This window comes from Heteronotia binoei, chromosome 7 (assembly GCF_032191835.1).
Source record: "Heteronotia binoei isolate CCM8104 ecotype False Entrance Well chromosome 7, APGP_CSIRO_Hbin_v1, whole genome shotgun sequence".
Lineage (NCBI taxonomy): Eukaryota > Metazoa > Chordata > Lepidosauria > Squamata > Gekkonidae > Heteronotia > Heteronotia binoei.
The window spans coordinates 120,891,011-120,916,371 of record NC_083229.1 but is presented as its reverse complement, the minus strand read 5'-3'; the positions used below and the strand labels follow the sequence as shown (position 1 = coordinate 120,916,371).

Genomic DNA, 25,361 nt, shown 5'->3' with positions numbered 1-25,361 from the left:
CCTCTTGTAGTCAGTTTCTGGAACACAGCTTCTTCAGTGCCTCAGGCCTCTGTTGGATTGTGAATGATGGATGGTGAAAGAACATAGGAAAACCAGAGGGGTGGGGGGGAACAGAAGTTCAAGTTGGTACCCAAGAAGATGTCCATTTGTTTAGATTGATATATTAATACTTTTTTTCCCAATAAATGGTAAGTATCAGGGCTTTTTTGCAGCATATTAGGCTACATCCCGCTGATGTAGCCAATCCTCCAAGAGCTTACAGGGCTCTTCATACAGGGCCTGCTGTAAGCTCTTGGAGAATTGGCTACATCAGGGGTGTGTGACCTAATATGCAAAGGAGCTCCTGCTAGAATTCCACCCCTGGTTATAAGGATTATTGAGATAACGCAAGCAAAGTGTTATGAGCACTCTAAAGCACTAACTAAATGCTAAGCAATGTTAAGCATATTACAAAAAGGCCTTTTATTTTTATGGGAAGTAGTAAAGCGGCGTACCATCGGGATGAGGATTAAACTGTTTTCCTGGCTTCGATGACATTGGTGCTTTCACACATGCTGAATAACACAGTTTCAATCCACTTCAGCGACCAAATTTATTTTAAACTCCTCCGGAGCCCCAGATATGCCCAGATCTATTTTCCGCTATAGCCTCTGAGGAACACTGACTAAAATGGTTCCTACAGAGTATAATGGAGCCATACAAATCAGTAATCTCAATTATTTCCCAAATCCTAATACCATACCATTATTGGGATTCAGGAATATCAGGAAATACCAATATTTTTCAGGTTCAATATACCTAAACCTGAAAAATACCTTTTTGTTGTTGCATATGCCTCGTTGGGACCCTTAGCCATTAAAAATGATGTGTACTTCAGTCTGAATAGTTTCATCCTGGACTTTCCCCTCTTGGTCATTTTAGAATGTGATGTAACAGTAGACACTGTGTTACATCCACCGCAAGATTTCCTCTTCCACAAGTCCGCTGTAAAGGAAAGGCCTAGAACTCCTGTGCCAGTCTGGTCTAAAGAAAAAGTCTAGTGTAGCTGCTTACACCAAATCAAACTTATTGTATCCCCATTTGTGATTCTCCTGGCACAAGCTCTTGTGCAGACAGTGTCTGGGTACCGTAATATATAGGGAAGAAAATGCTAGGTGTCACACAAGATCTTGCCTCAGCAGAATTACACTTAAGCCCACTTACGTTTTGGCACACACTTCTCTGGATGTAAGCCAGTGGTTTCTACAGGGAGATGTGAGCTATTTACATCTCCACCTATCCGACAGTCCTTCACATTATATCTGTTTGGCTTCACGTCCATTAAAGGATACTGATTATAAGCACTTATCGCACAATCACTCCATCAGCCCTTAGAAATGGCCATTGCCACTGTGCCATTTTACACATCGATGGTTTTGTACATAACACCAGGGCTTTTTTTTAAAGCAGGAATGCACAGGAACGCAGTTCTGGCTGGCTTGGCATCAGAGGGTGTGGCCAGGGCTCTTTTTCTAGCAAGAGCTCCTCTGCATATTAGGCCACGCCCTCCTGATGTAGCCAGTCCTCCTGGAGCTTACAGTAGGCCCTGAACTAAGAGTCCTCTAAGCTCTTAGAGAATTGGCTACATCAGGGGGGGCGTGGCCTAATATGCAGAGGAGCTCCAGCTAGAAAAAGAGCCCTGGTGCCGTGGCCTATTATGCAAATGAGTTCCTGCTGGGCTTTTTCTACAAAAAAGCCATGCATAACACTGATGAAGTTTTGTATGCTGTTCCCACATTTTTCTAGGTAATGCAATTAAAATTTTTAGTGTGAATTTCCTCTCTCTTTCTCCCTCTGGTTTTTTTTTTTAAAGAACACTGCCTTATTAGATCATGGAAGGCGTCATCTAATTATGTGGCACCTCTGTTGTCAGAAAGAGTTTCCTTAATCTCATTTCTGCGCAACTGATCTGGCGAGCTTGATAAGGTTACGGGTATCAGCCCACATCACCCCAAGCTTACTCAACACAAAAGAGATGTTGAGTGGATTCTCTTAAACATATTCTGCCTATGGCCATCAGAAGGATACCCATCATTACTAGTTCATAGAGAAATGTCATGTCGTAATTGATCATGATATCAGTCCTCTTCGATTCATCCTTGTGCCTGCTTCTGAAATTAATGCTTCGGCCAGCTTTCTGATAGCCCGTGGAATAAAAACGGGGAGGTCGCCTTTCCACCTAAATTCTTACAAGTGCTTTTGATGTACCCTCCGGACTCCATGATGTAGTCAACTCTAATTGCGAGATGACGCGCCTTGCTTGCAGTTCTCCACTTCACCGAGCGATCGGAAGTTCCGGGCAGCTACTGCAGCCTTGGTTTCCTCACAAGGAAACAGCATTTTTATGGTGTTTGTTTCCCCCCCCCCCCAAAAAAAAATTCCTCCAGACCAAGGGTGGCCAAACTTGCTTCATGTAAGAGCCACATAGAATAAACATCAGATATTAGCTGCAAAACATGAACATCAGATGTTTGTGAGCCGCAAGTCTTGTAGAAAAATAGGTGGTGGAGCTCATTAGCATAACTCATTAGCATATGCCCCCCCCCCGGCAAAAGCAACCTAATGCAAGAAAGGAGAGCCCTAGGCGAGCGAGGCCTGCTTGGGCTGGCTAGAATTACAGCCAGTCCAAGCAGGCCTTGCTCGCCTGGAGCTCTCCTGGGCTGCCCACCCCCCCCCCCCAAGTCAAAAGGCCAGCAAGCCACCCACTGCCCAAAATCATGAGTGGAGAAGGGGTGGCATGGGCTTCTCCAGGGGTTAATGAGGGCTGCTGGGGGCGTGGCAAAGCCCCTGGTGGCTGGCTGGCTGCCCGCTCTCCTAATCCAGGGATTGTTATGCAGCTGCATCTACTATTCAACGGACAAGGTAGGTGGGGAGGAAGAGGAGGAACCCTCAGAAAGGTTCAGGAGCTGCACTCCTGTGAGCTCCTGCTGGATCTGATGCCTGGATGGGAGGAGAAGAGAGAGATGGAAATAAATCAACTTTAAATGGATTCTCCAGGCTGGCTTGGAGAAGTGATTTAAAGAGAGAAATGCCTTTTCTGTGCCAACTGACGGGGCAGCGGGGGCTTCAAGAGCCACACAATATGTGAGGAAGAGCCACAGTTTGGCCACCCTGCTCCAGACGATGGGAGAGCAAGGAAGCATTCCAGTGCTGGTCTACAAAAGAGCTCCTTTTCCACTTAAAAGTGTCTTGGCCACACATAAGTGCATGTGTGACAGAATGTAAAAAACTGGCTTCATATATACCTAGTACCTTTTACCCCCCCTTCCACCAAGGAAATCAAGGCAGCCATCCTTTCCCCAACTTAGCCTTCCAACATTATTTTCAGCTATATTCGTCTGAGAGGATATGGCTGGCCAAAGTCACCCAGCCAGCTTCATGACAGTGTGGGGATTTGATCCTAGGCCCAGCTTTGAGTCCCTTAGGGTGCATTCACACTACACTAAATAGTGCATTTGCAACTGGATTTTTACTGTGCAAGAATAGCAAAAGTCCAGTTGCAAAACACATTATTTACTGTAATCTAAATGGTAAGGTAAGGTAGTCCCCTGTGCAAGCACCAGTCGTTTCCGACTCTGGGGTGACGTTGCTTTCACAACATTTTCACAGCAGACTTTTTACGGGGTGGTTTGCCATTGCCTTCCCCAGTCATCTACACTTTCCCCTCAGCCAGCTGGGTACTCATTTTACTGACCTCGGAAGGATGGAAGGCTGAGTCAACCTTGAGCCAGCTACCTGAACCCAGCTTCCGCCGGGATCGAACCCAGGTTGTGAGCAGAGAGCTTGGACTGCAGGACTGCAGCTTTACTGCTCTGTGGCCCCTTAGTCATAACCACTACATCACAATAGCTCTCTATATGCAGAAAGTTGTGAATTATTCTCACATTCTTTTGTGAGCAAATACAGGTCTGAAAATTGTTATTGCTTCGTAGTGCGTTTGTTGTATCCTGTAGTGTACATATTGTGTATTTAGTAGCAGGTTTACTTCCTTTCCAATACCAGAATTCTCTAGATGTTCTGGGGGAGACCATAGTGCAGGGGTGGCCAACGGTAGCTCTCCAGATGTTTTTTGCCTACAACTCCCATCAGCCCCAGCCAGCATGGCCAGTGGCTGGGGCTGATGGGAGTTGTAGGCAAAAAAACATCTGGAGAGCTACCGTTGGCCACTCCTGCCATAGTGTACAGACTCCTGCTGGAGCTCCCCACCCCCTTTCATCCAGCCAACCACAAAAATTATAAATATTTTTCTTTTATCAATGACACTGCAACTATCAGCAGTGTCCACCACCACCACCCCATTCGAGCATGTGGGCTGTCCTAACTCAATAGTTGCTAGACACCCATGCTCATTAAGGAAAAATCCAGCTATCAATACTTATTGAACAAGCACTTTCGGGTAGCTTTAAAGGCCTCACTTGACCCTCGCTGTTTCATTATCAAGCAACTGAGTTCACAAAATGATGGTTCTGTTTTCTCTCATCTCAACTCAGTGGCATTTCCACTTTGCTGAATATTATACTAGTTTATTTTGGACTTCACACATCTTGTATTCATTAGCAGTTTTATTTCCTTTGCACGGCAGAGCTGTCTGCATTACACTCCGCAGCCCTTCAAAGCGAGGAACCGCCAATATCTAACGCACAAAAGAGGCCCCATTTTTTTAAAAAGTATTTTTGAGGAGGAAAGGAACCACAATTTGAAAAGTGAACAACGTATTTTCTCGTTTGCAGAGACATTTTCTCTATTATAACAGGTACAATGTGAGAAGGCAGCGTTGTTTGGCAAAAAGCACTTGAAAAGTGTTAGTTTCTGAAAGATGGAAGAGTGAAGCTGAACCTTCAGAAGTGCTATACAGACTTTATTCAATAGATATCCAGATTCTGCCGTTGAGTTCAGCAGAGCTGAAGACATTAACAGTTTTTTAAAGGTGCAAGATAGGATGTAGTTATGAGGGAAAAACCTGTTTTCTCACCATATCGCGTTACTTCAGAATGGGCTTTAATTCCAGTTTTGGACATTGGGGGTTTCCCCAACAGTCTTTCATTTCTCACATTAGTTGTCCTCTACTACAGGTGGTAGTTAAAATTAGGGAACTGTAAAACTAGAAGGAACCTCAGGGGGCATCCCAAAAATTGAGAAAGTAATTTTTAAAAAATATGACATTGGCTGTAGTGTCACATCACTTCTGTAAAAAAAAAAGAAGAAAAAAAGGAAGTGACATAAGGTAGCTCTAGAAATCAGTGGAAACACTATGGTAAAGACCATTGAGTTTCTGGTAATTCCTAGAGTTATGCTGCAGCCAGTGTCATGTCACACCCACAGCCCTCCTGCCAGTTTGCAGGTACTGCCTGGCATCCTATCTAGCAAGATGAGAGCTGAACTCTGCTGTTAGAAGAGAAGCATGGTGATCCCCAATACTTTGGTCTGATAATGTTAATACCGATGCAGTCGGGAGGGCATTTGCAAAGTGGGGTTAGGGAACTGGTGTATGCAGCACAGATGCTCCCAGCACTCTGACCTCAGATCCTTTTAAGCAGAGATGTCAGATATTGAGCCTGAGAATCTTTCACAGGAAAGCCGTGCACCTCTCCCCTGACACGACCTTTCCTCCAACTTGTGTTCTCCGTACAAGACTGGGATTAAAAAGATGTCCAGAAGATCCCCTTCATAAACAGCTAGGAAAATAAATTCAAAAGGCTTAATCTGAAAGAGATGCCAGTATGCAAGTGGGAAACATGATTTTTGGCCACTAGTGATTGGGGGCGGGGGAGGTTGCCTTGTGACTGCTAATATCTAGTAGATGTCAAGATACATAGAGGTGTCCTAGAGCTGGGCTCCTACAAAGAAAGTCTTGGTGTCAGGAAACAAGGTCTCCCACTTTGATAGGAGACCCCTGCCCTTCACCTGTTCCACAGGGTGGCCGGAGACAGCAGTGGAAGTAAGGGGAAGTGATTGGCACATCATGACATCGCTTTTAGCGTGTATTTGAGACACATGCTAGAGCAGGGTCCCAACTCTTTATGAGTCTGTGGCACCTTTCGAATTCTGGCACAGGGCAGCGGGCAGCATCACAAAATGGCTACCACATGAGGTAGAGCACAATCACAAAATGGCTGCCACGGGAGGTAGAGCACAATCACAAAATGGCTGCCACACGAGATAAAGCACTATCACAAAATGGCTGCCACAGGAGGTAGAGCACAATCACAAAATGGCTGCCACAGGAGGTAGAGCACAATCACAAAATGACTGCCACAGGAGATAGAGCACAATCACAAAATGGCTGCCACAGGAGGTAGAGCACAATCACAAAATGGCTGCCACACGAGATAAAGCACTATCACAAAATGGCTGCCACAGGAGGTAGAGCACAATCACAAAATGGCTGCCACACGAGATAAAGCACTATCACAAAATGGCTGCCACAGGAGGTAGAGCACTATCACAAAATGGCTGCCACACGAGATAAAGCACTATCACAAAATGGCTGCCACGGGAGGTAGAGCACTATCACAAAATGGCTGAAGCTCCGTTCAACAGCATGCCTTTCAGTCTGCACAGTTAATCAGAAGCCCTGCTCAGGAAAACCCCCACCCACTTTCTAAAAGTATTTGGTGGGTATCAGGAAAGGTGTCAGCGGGTGCCTCACCACACATGGGCACCATGTTGGGGACGCCTGTGCTAAAGTGTTGCCGGAAGTGACATCGTTACCTCGCCGGTTATCCCCCCTCCCAGGTGAGCGTCTTGCTGGTTGCCAACCTCCGGCTTGCAGCACTACCAGATGTAAAGCTTGACAATGGTCCTGCCCTAAGCCTGCGGGATTTGTGATCTGCCAAACTGAACGGAGACCACCCGCCATGGCTGGTTAGCTTCCTGTTTTACTGCTCGCAGGCCTGGAGCTGCAGACAAAAGAGTCTTAAGAAACATGCATGGACTGCTGTCATTGGCTGATGAACTGCATTCAGCCCGGTGAGTTATACGATGCAAGCCAGGCCCAGGGCAAGCCCCAACCAAATGAATTCACAGTAGTATCAGGACCACGGAGGAAGAAAAGCTTCAGAAATACACAATCAACTCTCTGTATACCAAAAATGCAATAGAGGTGTATTTAAATGCCACTAAATCCCCAAATATAGCATCCGTTGTCACCATGTATCATCATAGAACATAATAATAGAAAAAAAATACAAAAGGGAAGCCATGTCAGTTGCTCGCCGCCGCTACTGTCCACATAAGGCAAAAATGCCAAATCTTCGCAGATAGTCCAGCGGCTGTTAATTAACAGCAGTGTCTTGTAGACTATGTCTAACGATTGGAGGAAGCCTGGATCAATATAGAGGATCGTTACAATGAATTCTGGCACTACCGGACCAATTTAATTTTGTTAATAATATAAAAGGTCCCAAGAAGAAGGATTTCATATCCGAAACGGTTTTCATAACTGGACCAGCCTGCTGTTGGACTATCTGCAAGGATACATATGAGACTTTGGCATTTTTGCCTTATGTGGACAGTTGCGACAAGCAACTGACATGGCTTTCCTTTTGTATTTTTTTCCATTATTATGTTCTATGGTGATACATGGAGACAACTGATGTTGTATTTGGGGATGCAGTGGCATTTAAATACATGTCTATTGAATTTTTGGTACACGGAGAGTCGGTTGTGTGTTTCTGAAGCAACCGAATGAGGGCAGAGTGTGGCGAGAGGTCAGGAAGGTGCCATTTAGGTCCTTCAGCTGTGTGTTTTGAACCATACAATCGACAGCCTTCAAGGCAGCCTAGTGCCTCTTGAAATGTCAGACTTCCCCTGGAAAAAAAATCTTTTGAGCTTTCCGTAACATGCAGAACCTCTCTCCTCAGCCGCTGGATTTTGAAAAGAAACGACAGTTCACTCTGAAAGTGGAGGCCGCCAACCCTCATGTGGATCCCAGATTCGTCTATCTTGGACCGTTCAAAGACGTCACTACGGTCAGGGTTCTGGTGGAGGATGTTGACGAGCCTCCAGTGTTCAGCAGGCCGGCATATGTGCTAGAAGTGAAAGAAGACGTCCCGATAAGCACCGTCATAGGAACCCTCACTGCCCGGGACCCGGACGCGGCCCGGAATCCTATCAAGTAAGCATTGACAATTTCCACTTTTATCGCTTATCTTCTAAACATAACCATGTTTGTTTGTTTTTTAAAAAGTGACCCTCTTGAAAATGATGTAGCTGAGTAACAGTAGGCCTGATGGGTTCTCCCCCCCACCCCATTTCTAGATTACATTCTGTGACCTTTAGGGCTTTTTTTTGTAACAGGAACTCCTTTGCATATTAGGCCACACACCCCGATGTAGCCAATCCTCCTGGAGCTTACAGTAGGCCCTGTACTAAGAGCCCTGTACAGTCTTGGGAGGATTGGCTACATCATGGGGGTGTGGCCTAATATTCAAAGGAGTTCCTGCTACAAAAAAAACCCCTGGCCACTACTCCTCCTTTGTCTTCTGGGAATTGTTGTTTTTTACCTTTTAAAGTGGTGAACAAAAGAGGAGGGAGCAGATAATTAAGATGTTCTATGGAAGGAACCATGGTTGTCAAACAGGTACCCTCTACAACCGCAGATGTTATGTTAGAGCACGGGTGGCCAAACTGTGGCTCTGGAGTCACATGCGGCTGTTTCACACACATTGTGTGGCTCTTGAAGCCCTCACCAGCTCATTGGCTGGCTTGGAGAAGGCATTTCTCTCTTTAAGACCCACTTCTCCAAGCCAAGCCAGCCAGCTGATCCACATGCTTCCACAGAAAAGAGCCAGCCAGCAGCTTGGAGAATGCATTTAAAGTCAAAGTTGCTTTCTTTCTGCCTCTCCCTCCCCCATCTATTTTCCTTCCTTCCTTCCCTCCCTCCTTCCTTCCTTTCTTGCGGCTCTCAAACACCTGACATTCATGTCTTGAGGCTCTCAAAGATCTAATGCTTATTCTACGTGGCACTCACATTAAGCAAGTTTGGCCACCCCGTGTTAGAGAAAGAATTGCGTGGTGTTTGGGGTGAATTAAAAAAAAAATTCTGATCACAAAATACAGGGATTGGCACAGTAGTTAAGGCGAAATACACTGTGAGATGTTTTGTCTGTGTGTAAGCGGGGGAAAGCATCACAAAATGGTTCGTGCTAAGTGAGAATCTAAGCTGGTGTGTGAAAAACAGAACCCTAGAAATGAAGACCTCGTTAAGTGCAAAGTTTGATTCCGGTGGACTCAGACTTGGCTCTGCAGCTTCAGACTAACATAGCAACCCACCTGAATCTAATTAAGAAGTACAGGGTGATGACTGCAGAGTAACCTTTTAGTGAACAACTTAGGGCTTCATCTCAAGGAACTTACAAAATTCAACTGGCTGAGAAGGGAAACAAACCCAAGAGTAATAGGGCTTGGGGGTGAACAAGTACAGTGACGTGTCCTTGGGTTCAATTGCCCATGAAGATGAGGATAGAAGAAAAGTCCAAGGCTTGTCAGAAGGACTTGGAGGAGGAGGAGTACCGGTTCTTGTACTGCACTTTTCTCTACCTTCAGGAGTCTCCAGGCGATTTACAGTTGCCATTCCCTTCCTCTCCCCACAACAGGCACCTTTTGAGGCAGGTGGGGTTGAGAGTTGTGAGAGAAGTGTGACTGGCCCAAAGTCACCCGGCGGGCTTCAGGTGGAGGAGGAGTGGGGAATCAAACTCACATCTTCAGATCAGAGCCAGCTGCCCCTAACCACTACACCAAGCTTTATTTCTTTTAGTATATTTCTATTCCACCCATTCCCCATAGGGCTCAGGGCAGAGCACAACAAAAACATTTTATGAACAAACCACTCAACAGCACTCAGAACATTTCCAAACCATCACAATATGTGGAGGGAGAGAGCAGTAGCATCACAGAAATATCTTTGGAGGGAGTTCCGGGCATCAGGCGCAGCAAGGACACTGCGTGGTATTGTTTTTTCCGAAGATTTCCCAGTGGCTCAAGTGGTAAAGTCAGGGGAGTGAAGGTTGTGGCTCCTCAGATAGAAGAATGAAGGTGAAGAAGAGCAAAGGAGAATTTAACGGCAGGTGAGGGATGCCGAAGAAGACGTATAGCAAGAAATCACGCAAAACTTGTCCATCTAGATATACCCCCAGACCCAGAAAGAATGATCGGGGAGGGGAGAATGCGGAAGAATGGAGAGAGGAAGAGGGACTACGCTACCTCACAAAGTGCAAACCTGCACTTAGGACTGATTCCACGAGGTGCTTTCCTGGAGCAATGTCTCCTAAGATCTTCCCAGATCTGTGTGGACAGATTAGGGCTGCGTTGCCTTGACAATTGCACACCGCCCCCCCCCCCCTCCACAAACACGCACACACCATTCAGAATGTAAACACTAACTCTGACACTCCCTCTGAGCTCAGGGGAAGATGCAATTAGACCATTATAAGCACTGCTTGTCACTTACGTGTCAGGAAAGTGACAGTTGGAAATAAAACCTTCAGACATCTGATGTTACATTGAAAACCCCTCAGCTTCCTGCGCACACACACATAAACACACACACACAGGTTTGTTGCTTTGTAAAACAACACTGAAGCAGAGAGCAGTGTCAGTTTTGAACCCCCCCCCTTTGGTCTCCCATTAAAGAAGACTTCATTATATAATTATTCATGTGTTTACTGGGGGGGGGGGGGATGCACGCATGCATTCCTCGGTGACCCACAACAGTCTTCTTGACCTGCAGTTACTTCTGGCAAAAAGTTGCCGTGTTTAAGAAACCAATTAGGAGGATTTTTAAGAAGCAGAATTTGTTAAAGAAAGAAAGAAAGAAATCTCCCCTTCGGCACGAGCCAATGGAGTGACATGCGAAAATAACATTTTAGTAGCTGATTCCCCTCGTCTGCCTGAGCACTAGCTGACATTTCAGATGAATAAATGCATTTGGTTCCTACCCAGATGTACAGCTGACAATCCTGGCTCCAGTGGGGGGAGATCTGGTCCCATTAAGGCCTCATAGTGGAAAGAACACCGTTCAGCGAAAGCAGCACGGCCATGCGCCCGCCACGGGGTGCAATCGCTGCTCGTCTGCCTGCCTCCCTCTTGCATTTGAAAGCACAAAACGGTAGCTCCGCCTAAATTACCCAAAAAAGCGGTACATTTGCCAAATGGCAGATCTGCAACCCTGCATGCCACTGAACCGTCGGAAGAAGATGATAGCTTGTCACTACAATGGGGGGGTGACCTGCCCAAAGGGTGATTAACACATGTGATTCACTGCCACAGGTGGTGGCAGCTGCAAGCATAGATGGCTTCAAGAGGGGATTGGATAAATGTATGGAGCAGAGGTCCCTCAGTGGCTATTAGCCACAGGGTATTGATGGAACTCTCCGACTGGGGCAGTGATGCTCTGTATTCTGGGTGCTTGGGGGTGGCAGCAGTGGGAGGGCTTCTAGTGTCCTGGCCCCACTGGTGGACCTCCTGATGGCACCTGGTTTTTTTGGCCACTCTGACACAGAGACCGATTTCACACTCACCTTACGCCGCTCTCACATTCGTCCTCTCAGCTTGGCTATCTTCTGATTTCCCACTATCTGCCATGGGGCTGCAGCAAGGATCAGCATTTTCACACAGCAAACAGAAACTGCTAAAAACCAGTTTCTGTTTGCTGCGCAGAAACGCCAACACTTGCTGCAGCCCTGGGGCAGATAGTGGGAAATCGGAAGTTCACTGAGAAGACGAATGTGAGTGCGGCATAAGGTGAGTGCGGAATCGGTCAGTGTTGGACTGGATGGGCTGTTGGCCTGATCCAACATGGCTTCTCTTATGCTCATGGAATTACTACAGTGAGATTTATGTGCTCCCACCCACCCCACCCCCGCAAAAAAAAAATGTTCAGAAGCTACAGGGGATTCAGAAGACAGCTGTAAGGCTGAAGAATGGTAAAAGGCAGAAAGGATTTTTCTCTCTCTCTTTGAATGTTTCTGATCAGACGTTTCCATACCGATCCAAGGACTTTCCCTTTCCCATGTCAATATCAATACAAAGAGTTTCAGTCATGTCCTCATATGATTATTAACCTTCCAGCTTATCGTTTTCCCAGGGTCTGAGGGGAAATAAACTCTCCAAATGTAACACAAACACGCGAGTAATTTCATTAAAGAAATGTAAAAAAATGAGTTTGATGTTGTCGACTTAATTTTTAATCGTCTTTGTGATTCGTAAAGTCAAAGTCCCCACAAACTCAGTGTAATTAGCAAGCCTGTGATCAAAAGAGACCCGAGACGACTCAAACGAAGTGAAAGGAATGACAGAGTAGCTTATTAAAGAACACCCTTCTAGGAGAGGGTTAATGATATAATTAGAATATGTTTAAGCTACTCTGCCCTTCTCTAGTATTTCTTTTTTCTTCTGAAAGAAGAAAAGAAAGTTGTTGCCTTTCAATCAAGAGTTTGTCAAGCCGATATGTTCCATATTAGTGTTGTGTTAACTTTCTTTTCTGCTAACAATTCAGTGTGTGCAGTGATTCTGGACCAGTTATGCTTTCCCATAAAATTAATATTAAAATGGGCAACTATCATGTAAATGGAGGAGATGCTCCTTAAATGCTGTTGATCCTCAAGAAGGGGTACCGTTCCCCCGGTGGCCGCGGGGAATCCACCGACCCCTCACTCCTGTTGCCCACCATCACTCGAAGCAGTCACAGGAGTCTTACAACCTCAGCCCTCCCCCCCCCTTTTTTTACAGTGTTACCCTATTGGTTGGAGATGAAAAGTAGAATTTATGATCCCCTTGTACTTTTTGGAAGCAGTTGTTTCAGAGACCGAAGGGGAGGAGATACCGTAGGTCCTATTACCTCCCCCCCACACACACACACACTGTGAGTCATAACAATTTATTTATTGAGTTTATATACACCTTTGCAGATACCTGCTTGAGGTAGCTCACAGAGTGAAAAAAGAATTCAAATGAAATAATTTAAAAATAACATAAGAATAAACAATATTAGAACAGCGATTTAAAACAAGCCTGAAAAGAAGACCACAGATTTGTACCACGCCTTTCTCCCTGAATCAGAGTCTCAGAGTGGCTTACAATCTCCTACATCTTCTTCCCCCACAACAAACATCCCGTGAGGTGGGTGGGGCTGAGAGGGCTATCACAACAGCTGCCCTTCCAAGGACAACTCTTGCAATAGCTATGGCTAACCCAAGGCCATTCCAGCAGGTGCAAGTGGAGGAATGGGGAATCAAACCCGGTTCTCCCAGATAAGAGTCCGCACGCTTAAGCACTACACCAAACAGCATGAAACAGCATTCAGCAGCCTGAAGTGATATCCATAAAACAGTCCACAGGCTAGAATCAGACCATTATAAGATGGGGAAAGCCTAGATTTTTTAAAAAAATGTTTTGTCCTGGCACCTAAAGGGCAGTAAGGTAATCACCAGGCAAACCTCAAGAAAGAGTGCATTCCAAAGGCAAGGTATCAACACTGCAAAAGCCCTGCAGTCTATCAGTGGAATTAAAGGAGGAGGCACAGGATTCTCCCTTAGTTTTATAGCTCTTGTAGGAGCTGTATTTACTAACCTTGGTGTCAAGATGCATAATAATACCAATGGTGGTCAGTGATTTATATAGTACATTTGTGTTTCCTTCTCACTGGTGCTATAATTCCCTAACCTTTCCCTATGCGGTTTTATGGGGCTGTTATTCCCAGCCTTTTTTTGTTTTGTTTTTTTTAAGTATTCTAGCATGGCTGTGTTGTAAAGTGTTTACATATGTATTTTGTCAGTTTGGTGTAGTGGTTAAGTGTGTGGACTCTTATGTGGGAGAACCAGGTTTGATTCCCCACTCCTCCACTTGCAGCTGCTGGAATGGCCTTGGATTAGCCGTAGCTATCACAGGAGTTGTCCTTGAAAGGGCAGCTGCTGTGAGAGCCCTCTCAGCCCCACCCACCTCACAGGCTGTCTGTTGTGGGGGGGTCGGGAGATAAAGAAGATCGTGAGCCACTCTGAGATTCGGAGTGGAGGGCGGGATATAAAGCCAATATCATCATCTTCTTTTCTGTGCAAAGATAGTATTACGGATTTTAATACAGAAGTGTGTATAATATTTGTTCATGGCTTGTGGCTCTCAAACATCTGATGTTTATTCTGCGCGGCTCTTACATAAAGCAAGTTTGGCCACCCCTGCTCTCTGCCCTGTTGCTGGCCCTCCAGAGGAACTGGCTGGCCACTGTGTGAGACAGGATGCTAGACTAGATAGGCTATCGGTCTGATCTAGCAGGGTTCTTCTGATGTTCTTATGAAGGCCTTGGCCTCTGTGCCCTGGTGTTGGCCCTCCAGAGGAACTGGTTGGTTACTGTGTGAGACAGGATGCTAGACTAGATAGGCTATTGGTCTGATCTAGCAGGGTTCTTCTGATGTTCTTATGAAGGCCTTGGCCTCTGTGCCCTGGTGTTGGCCCTCCAGAGGAACTGGTTGGTTACTGTGTGAGACAGGATGCTAGACTAGATAGGCTATTGGTCTGATCTAGCAGGGTTCTTCTGATGTTCTTATGAAGGCCTTGGCCTCTGTGCCCTGGTGTTGGCCCTCCAGAGGAACTGGTTGGTTACTGTGTGAGACAGGATGCTAGACTAGATAGGCTATTGGTCTGATCTAGGCAGGGTTCTTCTGATGTTCTTATGAAGGCCTTGGCCTCTGCCCTGGTGTTGGCCCTCCAGAGGAACTGGTTGGTTACTGTGTGAGACAGTATGCTGGACTAGATGGACTCTCACTGGTCTGATCCAGCAGGGCTCTTCTGATGTTCTTATGAAGGCCTTGGCCTCTCTGCCCTGTTGCTGGCCCTCCAGAGGAACTGGTCAGCCAGTGCATGAGGTAGGATGCTGGACTAGATGGACTGTTGGTCTGATTTTACGTTCTTATGATTTTGCTGCAAATCCGAAGGTGGGTGAGATTTATTTGAGATGAAAGTTGGGAACCAGTTCGCTACCCTCCTGGACACTGGTTTGCAAACAGCACTTCCTTGACGGTGATATTGGGAACCCCTTGAGGTACATACTTCTCTCCAACTTAGCCTATCAGTGCTGCAGCATTGCTTTTGAAGGGCCGCAGCAGCAAAGCCCTTGTGGGTTGTACCCAGGTTGTAAATTCAGGATAGAACATAAATGGGTCCCCCCACCCACATCGCTTCTGTGAACGGTGTCACAGACGCCGTGCTAAGTCCTTGACATTCGGATTTCAAGATATTAGGAAACCCAACACCGCTAATCCTCAATTCATTGAACTTGTGAAAGATGCTTGCTTAAATCTCATTAAATAACGTGCCAAATAAGAACCATGGCACTGCTGCCAACTTTCAGTGTGTCTGAGATACTAATTGCTACCCCAGTTTGAGGTCCTAGATTTTTTTGCAACTCAAATAGTTCTGTGAAGATCTCTGCCGGCAAACAGCCTTTGAAGTCAAGAGGCACAAAAACGCTTTGTGCTGCAGGCTTTTAAAAAGCAACGGAGAGAGCATCTTTGGTTTCGCTTAGAAAGAAGCAAATCCCTCCCCCGTCCCCCTCCCCCCCCAAAAAACCCTCATGATCATTAATTTACTTTAATCCATTCATCTGGAAGGAATGACTGCTGACCTTTTAAGAGATGGAAGTGGAAGTGCAGTGTAACGATGTGAACTTAAGAATCTGTCGCATTGATTGTCAATGTGCATGTACGACAGCACTGAAAGTCCCTTACCTGAGAGGAGCACCATCAGATTTTCCTCACTGTCAAATGTGTATTACCCAATATCGCCATCTAGAAGAAAGGATGTAGTGACATTGTTACAGTGCTGCACTAGTTCTAGGGCGGGTAGGGAACGCTGGCTCTCCAGATGGTTTTTTTTGCCTACAACTCCCATCAGCCCCAGCCATTGGCCATCCTGGCTGGGGCTGATGGGAGTTGTAGGCAAAAAAACATCTGGAGAGTCAACGTTCCCTATCCGTTCTAGGGAAAGCCCAGTCTTTGATGAAACACTATATGTGTCCTTGGACCAGTGACTAGATTGGATCCAGCTAGCTTTTCCACTCAATCTCATGAGTTTCCCTCTTTACTAGAGACCAGGGGTGGCCAAACTGTGGCTCTTTCACCCATATTGTGTGGCTCTCAAACCCCCCACCCCACCCCATTGGCCAGCTGTGAGCAGGGATGTGAAGGCCTGGAATAAAAATGGAAAAATTTGCAAGGGGGACTGTTATTCCAACTTTTTCTCAAAAGCCTTCCCCTCCTGCCGTTTTTTTTTCTGATGAAAAACTGGAAATGTTGGGGAATTCTCTTTTAGAATGAGTGAAAAGTTTTTAAAGACAAGGTGGGCTTGCTGTAGACTAGGGGTGTCAAAACATGCGGCCTGGGGGCCAAATCAGGCCCCCGGAGGGCTCCTATCAGGCCCCCGAGCAACTGGCTCTTCGCCCTGTATTTGCTTCCTTCTGCATCTCAGCTTGCTTTACAAGGCTTGCTCAATCACACAGGAGCTACAGAGCAATCCCTCAATTTTCTCCACTGGTTGAGGCTCCCCGCCCCCAGTCCACTGGGGAGGGAGGGAAAGAGCCAGAGCTTCCTTTGCCCAGTTCCCTGGATCCCATGGGAGAAATACAAAGAAAACACCTTTAAGACCAACAACTGCTAATATTTTAAGCATGTTTTATTTTAACGTTTTTTTTTGGGGGGGGGGGAATCTTTAGTCGTGTTTGTGTCCTTTAAAAAGTTTATCTCTCTGCTACCTAATCTTAAATAGGTACACACATGGTCTGGCCCAATATGGCCCAAGAAGGTCTCATTTATGTCAGATCCGGCCCTCAACAAATGAGCTCGACACCCCTGGGGGAAGCGGTGATCAGATAGGCCAGGGGTGGCCAACGGTAGCTCTCCAGATGTTTTTTTTTTGCCTACAACTCCCAACAGCCCCAGCCATTGGCCATGCTGGCAATGTTGTAGGCAGAAAACATCTGGAGAGCTACCGTCGGCCACCCAAGATAGGCTATTTGACCCAGTTTTGTTGCTTCTTCCTCAAGGCTCAAAAATGATCATTCAGACGGTGACGTCTGCCTCCCATTCTGCAGTCCTCGGCAGCCCGTACTCACAGCTGACTTTTCCAACACCAGGGGAAAAAAGCAGACCTTTAAGGACTGAACTAGTCTCACTGTGCAGTTCCTGATGTCTGAACTTTCTCTCGCGAAATCAAGCCATTTGGAAAGCCAGCAAGCACCCAGGCATTAGCGCCATTTGAAAAATTCATTCAGCAGTGTGCGCTTAAGCGGATCTTCATCCCAGATTGTCTCTCTTTTTAAAACCTTCCAAAGAAAAATGCCTCTGCTCTGTATTTCTGCTCTTTTCTGCCCGCAGCTTTGCGGCACGCGTTGTTGGGAAAGGAGTAATTGAAAAGATGAGAGGTTTTTCAGAGAGGGAGGGGGCAGCCTGAGAAGATGCTGCAACTCCAAACTTTTAAATAAAAACATCCGCACAGGGCACAGGATGAGGCTTCTCTATTCTTTCCCCCACCCCCAGCTTTGAAACTTTTGAAACATTTAATCTTTAAGAAGCACGAGGGCTTTTTTTTTGTAGCAGGAACTCCTTTGCATTTTAGGCCACACCCTCCAATGTAGCCAATCCTCCAAGAGCTTACAGTAGGCCCCATGCTAAGAGCCCTGTAAGCTCTTGGAGAGTGGTACCCAACCTTTTTGGCGCAATTTTTTCACGGATCGGACAGCGGGGAATGGTTTCGGGATGATACAATTGTGCACTTATTTTGGTGTGGTGGTGAAGTGTGCAGCCTCTTATCTGAGGTTTGATTCCCCACTCCTCCACTTGCAGCTGCTGGAATGGCCTTGGGTTGACCATAGCTTTCGTAGTTGTCCTTGAAAGGGAAGCCTCTGGGGAGAGCTCTCCCAGCGCCACCCACCTCAGAGTGTCTGTTGTGGGGGAGGAAGATAAAGGAGATTGTGAGCCACTCTGAGATTCGGAGCGAAGGGCAGGATATAAATCCAATGTCTTATTATTATTACTACTACATTGTAAAATATGATGAAATAATTATACAGCTCACGGTCTGATTGCTAACAGGCCATGGACCAGTACCAGTCCACGGCCTAGGGGCTGGGCACCCATCTTGGAGGACTGGCTACATCAGGCAGGGTGTGGCCTAATATGCAAAGGAGTTCCTGCTACAAAAAAAAAAGCCCTGAGAAGCACAGTTTAAAAAACACTTCCCTCAAAACCGTACTATAAATCCCAGCAGTCTCCCCCTGCAATCCCATTGGCCATTAGCTGCCAAGAGTCTGAAGTGATACTTCCCATGAGCACTTACGCACATGCTCAAAAGCTCCCACTTCGTTTGAGGGAGTGAGTGCGGGGTTAAGCGGGTTAAGGGTGTGATGGCTGATCAAATTTCTCCATTACAAAAAAGTGGAGAAATTGGAGGCGGGGCCAGACTACACTAACCCCGCCGTGTGACTGCAAGCACATGCAGCTCTTAAATCCAAGTTGTATTTCAGCCGTTAGAAGGAAACCTAATCTTCACATGGGGTTTCATTGCTTCTCAGCATTTGTGTGCCTTCTGTGACCTGATGTGGTTGCCCTTTTCACCTCTCCCTCAAACCTCTACCTGCAGACTTAGAAAAAAGTACCATGTTGCCTTATCTTGCAGGAAGGAGAAAAAAGATCAGGAGGAGGCGGGTCAGAAACTGCATCAAAGGCTCAAAGGATAACTCAGCGTTTCATTCAGAACTGAGCTCTCTCTAACCAGATATAGGGTCGCCAGGTCTGTGTTGGAAAATACTTGGAGACTTTGAGGGTGGATCTGGGAATGGGTGGGGTTTGGGGAGGGGAGGGGCCTCAGCATGGTACGACACCATAGACTCCACCCTTCAAAGCAGCCCATTTTCTTCAAGGGAGCTGATCTCTGCCAACTGGAGATCAGATGTGAAAGTGGGAGATCTCCAGGCCCCACCTGGAGGCTGGCAACCCTAAGATAGCACATTTAAGAAATTGTGTGTGCATGTGCTGAAATACCATCTGATTCATCAGCTTGCAATTTTCTCTCAAGCATTGGGTCTATTTGCAATTTTGTTTGCACAAAGCTAATGCATTTATAATTTTTCAGTTCCATAAATACGTCCAGTAACGCAAGTTTATATGCTAAGTAAGTTTTAAATTATACACGTCACGTTGTTAAGGCGGTAAAATTAGTTTAGGTTTGATAGGACAGTAAGCATAGCGTACATATAAATTTCTGGTGTTTTTTTTTTTTAAGTGGGGTTTTCTTTGCCCTGGCTTCAGAATTTTCCGCGATTTCACAGCTCTATCCCTCCCCTGCTAGTCAGACTGTGGCTGGAATAATTCCCAGTAACGCAAAGAATCCCGACATTCAAGGCCAGCGCGTGGGAGTCTGCAACCTAGGAGCTCCCCCAGCCCTTCGGCGCCCAGAAAGAACGGCGCTTCCAGTCCTCGGTGTCCTCCGACCTTAGAGAGTGCCGAGGAGTGAAACCACGGCGTGTTCTTTCTGGGCACTGAAGGGTTGGAGGAGCTCCCCCAGCCCCCTGAAACTAAGTGTCCGACGTGATGACGTCGCCTGTGGGTGACGTCATCATGCTGCGCGCACTCTAGAACTTCTTCCTGGGGGGGGGGGTCTAAAGGCCACCCTCCGGCGATCAGCTGATTGGTGGGTAAAACCGCGCTGCATCCTCACTCAACGCCGCCGCCGCTGCTGCTCCCTCCTCCTCACTGGAAGGAAGTGAGGAGGGAGACGCAGCGGTGCCTTTTCGGGACACAGCTCGTTAGTGCAGCTGCTGGCCTGCCTGGGCGTTGAGTGAAGACGCAGCACGGTTTTACCCGCCGATCAGCTGATTGGTGGGGGGCGGCCTTTAGACAGCCTGGGAGTGGCGCGCAATCGCCCTTCCCAGCATTAAAATAGACCTGGGGTGTGGAAGGGAGGGAGGAGGCGGCACAGGGGGCAGCATCGCGGGGGGAGGGGAAGAGGCGTGGGGGGTGCTGTGGAGGGGGTGGTAGACCACCAGTCTGCCTAGGACGCCATGTGCCATCAGGCCGGTGCTGGCGGCAGAACCACATGCGGCGGGCCTGTTGACATGACTGCTAGTCTGGATATCAGGAAGCTTGATTCCATCCATGCCTGTCTGTTTGGGACCTAGGCCAGTTCCGCAGGGCCTGTAAGACAGCCCTCTTCCGGCAGGCCTATAACACCTAACTGATAATGAGAACATCTCTGGGTGGAACAAAATGCTCTTATAGACCGCTGGTTTTATTTTATGTTGTTTTATTAATTATGGTTTTAATTATACTTGTAAACGTTTTAATTGAATTATATGAATTATTATGCTGTAAGCCGCCCTGAGACACTTTGGTGAGAAGGGCGGGATATAAGTCCATTAAATAAATAAATAAAAACCCCGTGAACTGGCTTTCCTGAAACTGTGCTCTTGCCCCAGTTTATCTGTCGTTGCCGGTGCAGCAAGTCTTAGGCATCAGCAAATCTCAGTTACCCCGTTTCTCCTTACAACTATTTCACCTCACGTTGCCTTTGGAACTGTTTTATTCACAAGGAAAAAGAAAAAAAAATCATCCTTAGAACCAAGTATTGGTTTAAAGAGAAAGAAGAGTCACAGCTAGCTGTACACCATTAAATGTGCAGACCGCTGTGGCTGACTCATAATTTCTATGCTAAGTACCACATAAATGTATGTTTTGACATCTTTAAAAAAAAAAAAGACACAAGGCCAACCTACTCGTGTTGTGCTGCTTGGAAACTGAAGTGAAAAATACTGCTGTGGAGTTTGTTCCCCAAGCACAAATTTGAAGCAAAACGTAGTTCTCTCTCTCCTTTTCTCTCCCCTGGGGCAGGTGAAGATTTAAACAGGAAGTGCATCCATATTTCTCAAATAGCGATCCATACAGGCAGCACCAAGGGCTGCTTTCTGGGAGAGCTCTCTCAGGGTGTCTGTTGTGGGGGAAGAAGATTAAAGAGATTGTGAAACACCTTGAGACTCTGAGTGGAGGGAGGGATATAAATCCAATCTCTTCTTTCCTTTGTCCTTCCCTAGATGCCTCACTGGCTCTGACAAACAGTGATGGGGAAGAAGCCGACATTGGATTTATAGCCCCCTCTCCACTGAAGAGCCTCGGAGCAGCTCCTTTACCTTCTTCCCCCACATCAGACACCCTGTGAGGTGGGTGGAGCTGAGGGAGCTCTCCCAGAAGCTGCCCTTTAAAGGACAGCTCTGTGAGAGCTATGGCTGGCCCAAGGCCATTCAAGCAGCTGCAAGTGGAGGAGAGAGGAATCGAACCCGGTTCTCCAAAATAAGAGTCTGTGCACTTAACCACTACACCAAACTGGGTTTCAGATACTAGTTTCCCTGCTTAGAAAAAAACAAGATGAGTGATCCCCCGTTTTGGCCGCTTCAAGTGAACACGTAAAAATAGAATCTGCTCCCCCTCCCCCCCCCCAAAAAAAAAAGCATTCAAGAGCTTAATTCCACAGGTTATCTCTTTGTAACCCATGAACCTATTCTAAGGTGGTACATGATATGGGCATCAAAGTTCAATAAGTACATCAGGATCCTTAAACTAAGTGGTATGTGTCTCAAGGCAACTTTTACCTTCTTTCCTCCCATCAGCAAAATTCTGATTTCATCTCATGAAGGAGCGTTTTTATGTATTCGCATATTATTTTGCTTTTCTAAGTTTAAAAAGTGCATTGAACCCTATGAGTCAAAACCAGTTACATAGACCCAAAATGATGTCCATTGGATCTCTCAGGAGAACACCAGCCATACTATTGCACTTCCTTAGAGCTTTCTCAACAAAAAGAACATAGCCATTCCGTGCGCTAATGACTGAACAGACTTAGGGCTTTTTTTGTAGGAGGAACTCTTTTGCATATTAGGCCACACACCCCTGATGTAGCCCTGGAGCTTACAGTAGTAGGTCCTGTAATAAGAGCCCTGAAAGCTCTTGGAGGATTGGCTACATCAGGAGGATGTGGCCTAATATGCAAAGGAGTTTCTGCTACAAAAAAAAAAAAAAGGCCTGACTTCACTAGATAACTTGCTCCACTGCATTTTGGCCTGCACAAGCAATCTAGTAACAAAGCTAACCTTGTATCGAGGAGAACAGGGGCTTCTTAGTTATGGTTGCTAGCTCTGGGCTGGGAAATACCTGCAGATTTGGGGGGTGGAGCCTGAGTGTGGTTTGTGGAGGGGAGGGATTTAAGTAGGGTACAACACCTGGAGTTCACTTGTAATCCCAGGAGATCTCCAGCCACCACCTGAAGATTCACAACCCTATCAGATATCACTCCATAGCAGCATGGTGCTTCTTTGTAGAGGAGCAGCGCCAGCCTCAGGTATTTTTCACACCTGATGCAGTGTTAAAAACAACACTCTTCTCGTTCAGTTAACAGTGGAGAGGAGGTAAAAAGATGCAGGCAGGGAAACGGTTCTCCCACCCACTCCTAGAAGTGATTTTTACCCTTATTCCTAATAAAACATATGCAAAAATCTGACACTGCAGAGGTTTATATGTTACAAAAGGCTTTAACAGTAATGACTCATGTTCTAAGCAGGTGAAAGCAGACATATTGACATCCCAGTATGTACCGACTGCATTGAAAAGCATTGCAGCTGGGCAGGTATGAACAATTGGTGGGGGCCCATTCACACACATAGGTCACATCACTGGGGGAAATAGCAACTCTTGGGAGCAGGAATTGAGAGCCTGCATGGTTTAGAATGCTTTTGCGCCCTGGTTTCTTGTTAATGAGTTGTATTTTTATGTTGTTGTTCCAAGCATTTTATTGTATTGGATTTTTTTTTTCAATGTGAGTTACCTTGAGCAGGTTCCCACAAAGGCAGTATATACATTTTTTTCTAAATAAAATGAACAACAAGTAAACGGGTTCACATAACAGGTTGGGATGGAGGGGACCTGGGTTCAAATTCCTACTCAGCTGTGACGCTCACTGGGCGATACTGTTTCTTAGCCTTGCCTGCCTCAGCATAGGGCTGTTATATGAATAAAAGGGAAAAACCATATATGCTATCCTTGAACTGCCGTGAGGTGGTGGGATAAAAAACATGATAGACAGGGCTTTTTTTGAGCAGGAGTGCACGGGAAAGCAGTTCCAGCTGGCTTTATGTCAGGGGGTGTGGCCTAACATGCAAATGCTGGGCTTTTTTACAAAAAGGTCATTTGTGACACAATGGTGACATCGGAGTGTGGCCTAATATGCAAATGAGATCCCAGCTGGATTTTTTCTACCAAAAAACTCCACACCCTGGTGACAGATTACCCTTTAACCCCAAATGTGTTTGAATGTGTGTGTGTTTGTCTCTCATACAGAAACCTTGAAGCTGCTTTCGGTTTTCTAGAAAACCTACAAGTTGATCATAATTGCAGACCTCCGGGTCAGGCCTAGTGCGTTTTATTGAAACGTATTGAGATGCTGCAGTAAAGTGCAGTACCAACCTGTCAACAAATGTAATTTGGTTCCCGATGTTTAGCACCTGATCTCATAAAGCACCGCAAAACAATTGTGAAAGGGACCTTTAAATGACTCTTTTCTCGTTTTCAGGTATTCTGTCGACCGCCACACTGACATGGACAGAATATTCAACATTGATTCTGGAAACGGTTCAATATTTACTTCCAAGACTCTTGACCGGGAAGCAGTGCTGTGGCACAACATTACCGTAATAGCTTCTGAAATCAGTAAGTTGAGCATAAGCACCATCTCTGTGACAAACGCACCTTTCCAGCAGAGTTTCTGAAAGGATGTCAGGGCTTGGGCTGCTTGTTGTTAATCGAGGACATAAACCTGAAACGTTTTCTGCGTCTTTCCCCCACTTTTGTTTCCCAAGGCTACAAACTGCGAACAAGGCAACTTGGTGCCTGAACGGATGGGAAATTAACAGGTTCCTCTTTTCAGATCAAATAGTCCCTGAGAAAACCTCCCAGCCATTGGCTAAGTTTGGTGTAGTAGTTAAGTGCGCAGACTCTTATCTGGGAGAACCGGGTTTGATTCCCCACTCCTCCACTTGTGCCTGCTGGAATGGCCTTGGGTCAGGCATAACTCTCATAGGAGTTGTCCTTGAAAGGGCAGCTGCTGGGAGAGCCCTCTCAGCCCCACCCACCTCACAGGGTGTCTGTTGTGGGGGAGGAAGATAAAGGAGATTGTGAGCCGCTCTGAGACTCAGATTCAGAGTGGAGGGCGGGATATAAATCCAATATCGTCTAACTAGAACAAGGATTGCTGATTTGTGAAAAGCTTGCATAAATTGTACAAAATATATGAACATAAGGGCCCAAAGTGGAGCGAAAATTCCCCAACTCTCAAAATGCCGGACAAATTCCATCCTGTAGTATTGACTGAGGTGTTTTAAATGGCCAACCATTTAAAAGTCGTCTTCTGCATAAACCGATTAATGTAATTAAGGACTCGATGGAATTAGGAGTCTGTGGCCAGGTCTGCCAATCACAGCTGGGCCTATTTACATGAAGGCTGTTTTAAATGGGATCTACTTCAAAGTGCCAGCGCTTAGAGGTGTCACCCAGAGCTCAAACACGATGACTCTTTCCCCGGGCTTTTTTTGTGGCAGGAACTCCTTTGCATATTAGGCCACACTTCCCTGATGTAGCCAGTCCTGGAGCTTACAGTAGGCCCTGGACTAACAGCCCTGTAAGCTCCAGAATTGGCTCGATCAAGGGTGTGTGGTCTAATATGCAAAGGAGTTCCTGCTACAAAAAAAGCCCTGCTCTTTTCTCTCTGTTAAAAAAGAGAAATGCCCCTGAGCAAAAGATGGGCAGGTGATGAGAGGCTACTCAGAGCTGGTACATCTTAAAAATAGAATCATTCTCCCTAAGCTGCTTTGCCATCTGCGGGGAGAAAGATATAAGGGAACCCCCCCACACACACACCTGTGAGTGAAAAAAGCAGGTTGAGAGAATTACTTTGATACCAAAGGCAACTGGAAAGCAGAGCTCTTTTTTGTAGCAGGAACTCTTTTGCATATTAGGCCACACACCCCTGATGTAGCCAATCCTCCTGGAGCTTACATTAGGCCCTGTACTATGAGCCCTGTAAGCTCTTGAATGATTGGCTACATCAGGGGTGTGTGGCCTAATATGCAAAGGAGTTCCTGCTACAAAAAAAAAGCCCTGTTGGAAAGAAAAGGGTTAAAGCTGGCTCTTCTCCCGTTTGTTCTGAGCTGTTTGGATGTTGTTAAAGATAAGAGCAGAAGGGGGAGAAATCACAGTCCTGTGTTCATTATAAAGACGGGGCATACAGAGTTTAGA

The 25,361-nt window shown here is 46.3% G+C and overlaps 1 protein-coding gene across 2 annotated transcripts in view; it reads left to right on the top strand.

Moving 5' to 3' along the window:
• Window positions 1–25,361, top strand: part of CDH6 (cadherin 6) — a 126,197-nt gene that overhangs the window by 80,689 nt on the left and 20,147 nt on the right. For both annotated transcript variants that reach the window (XM_060244292.1, XM_060244293.1), the window contains exons 6-7: window positions 7,902–8,155; window positions 23,641–23,777. In XM_060244292.1, the coding sequence (XP_060100275.1) occupies window positions 7,902–8,155; window positions 23,641–23,777 (391 nt within the window). The remainder of the gene's footprint in view (window positions 1–7,901; window positions 8,156–23,640; window positions 23,778–25,361) is intronic.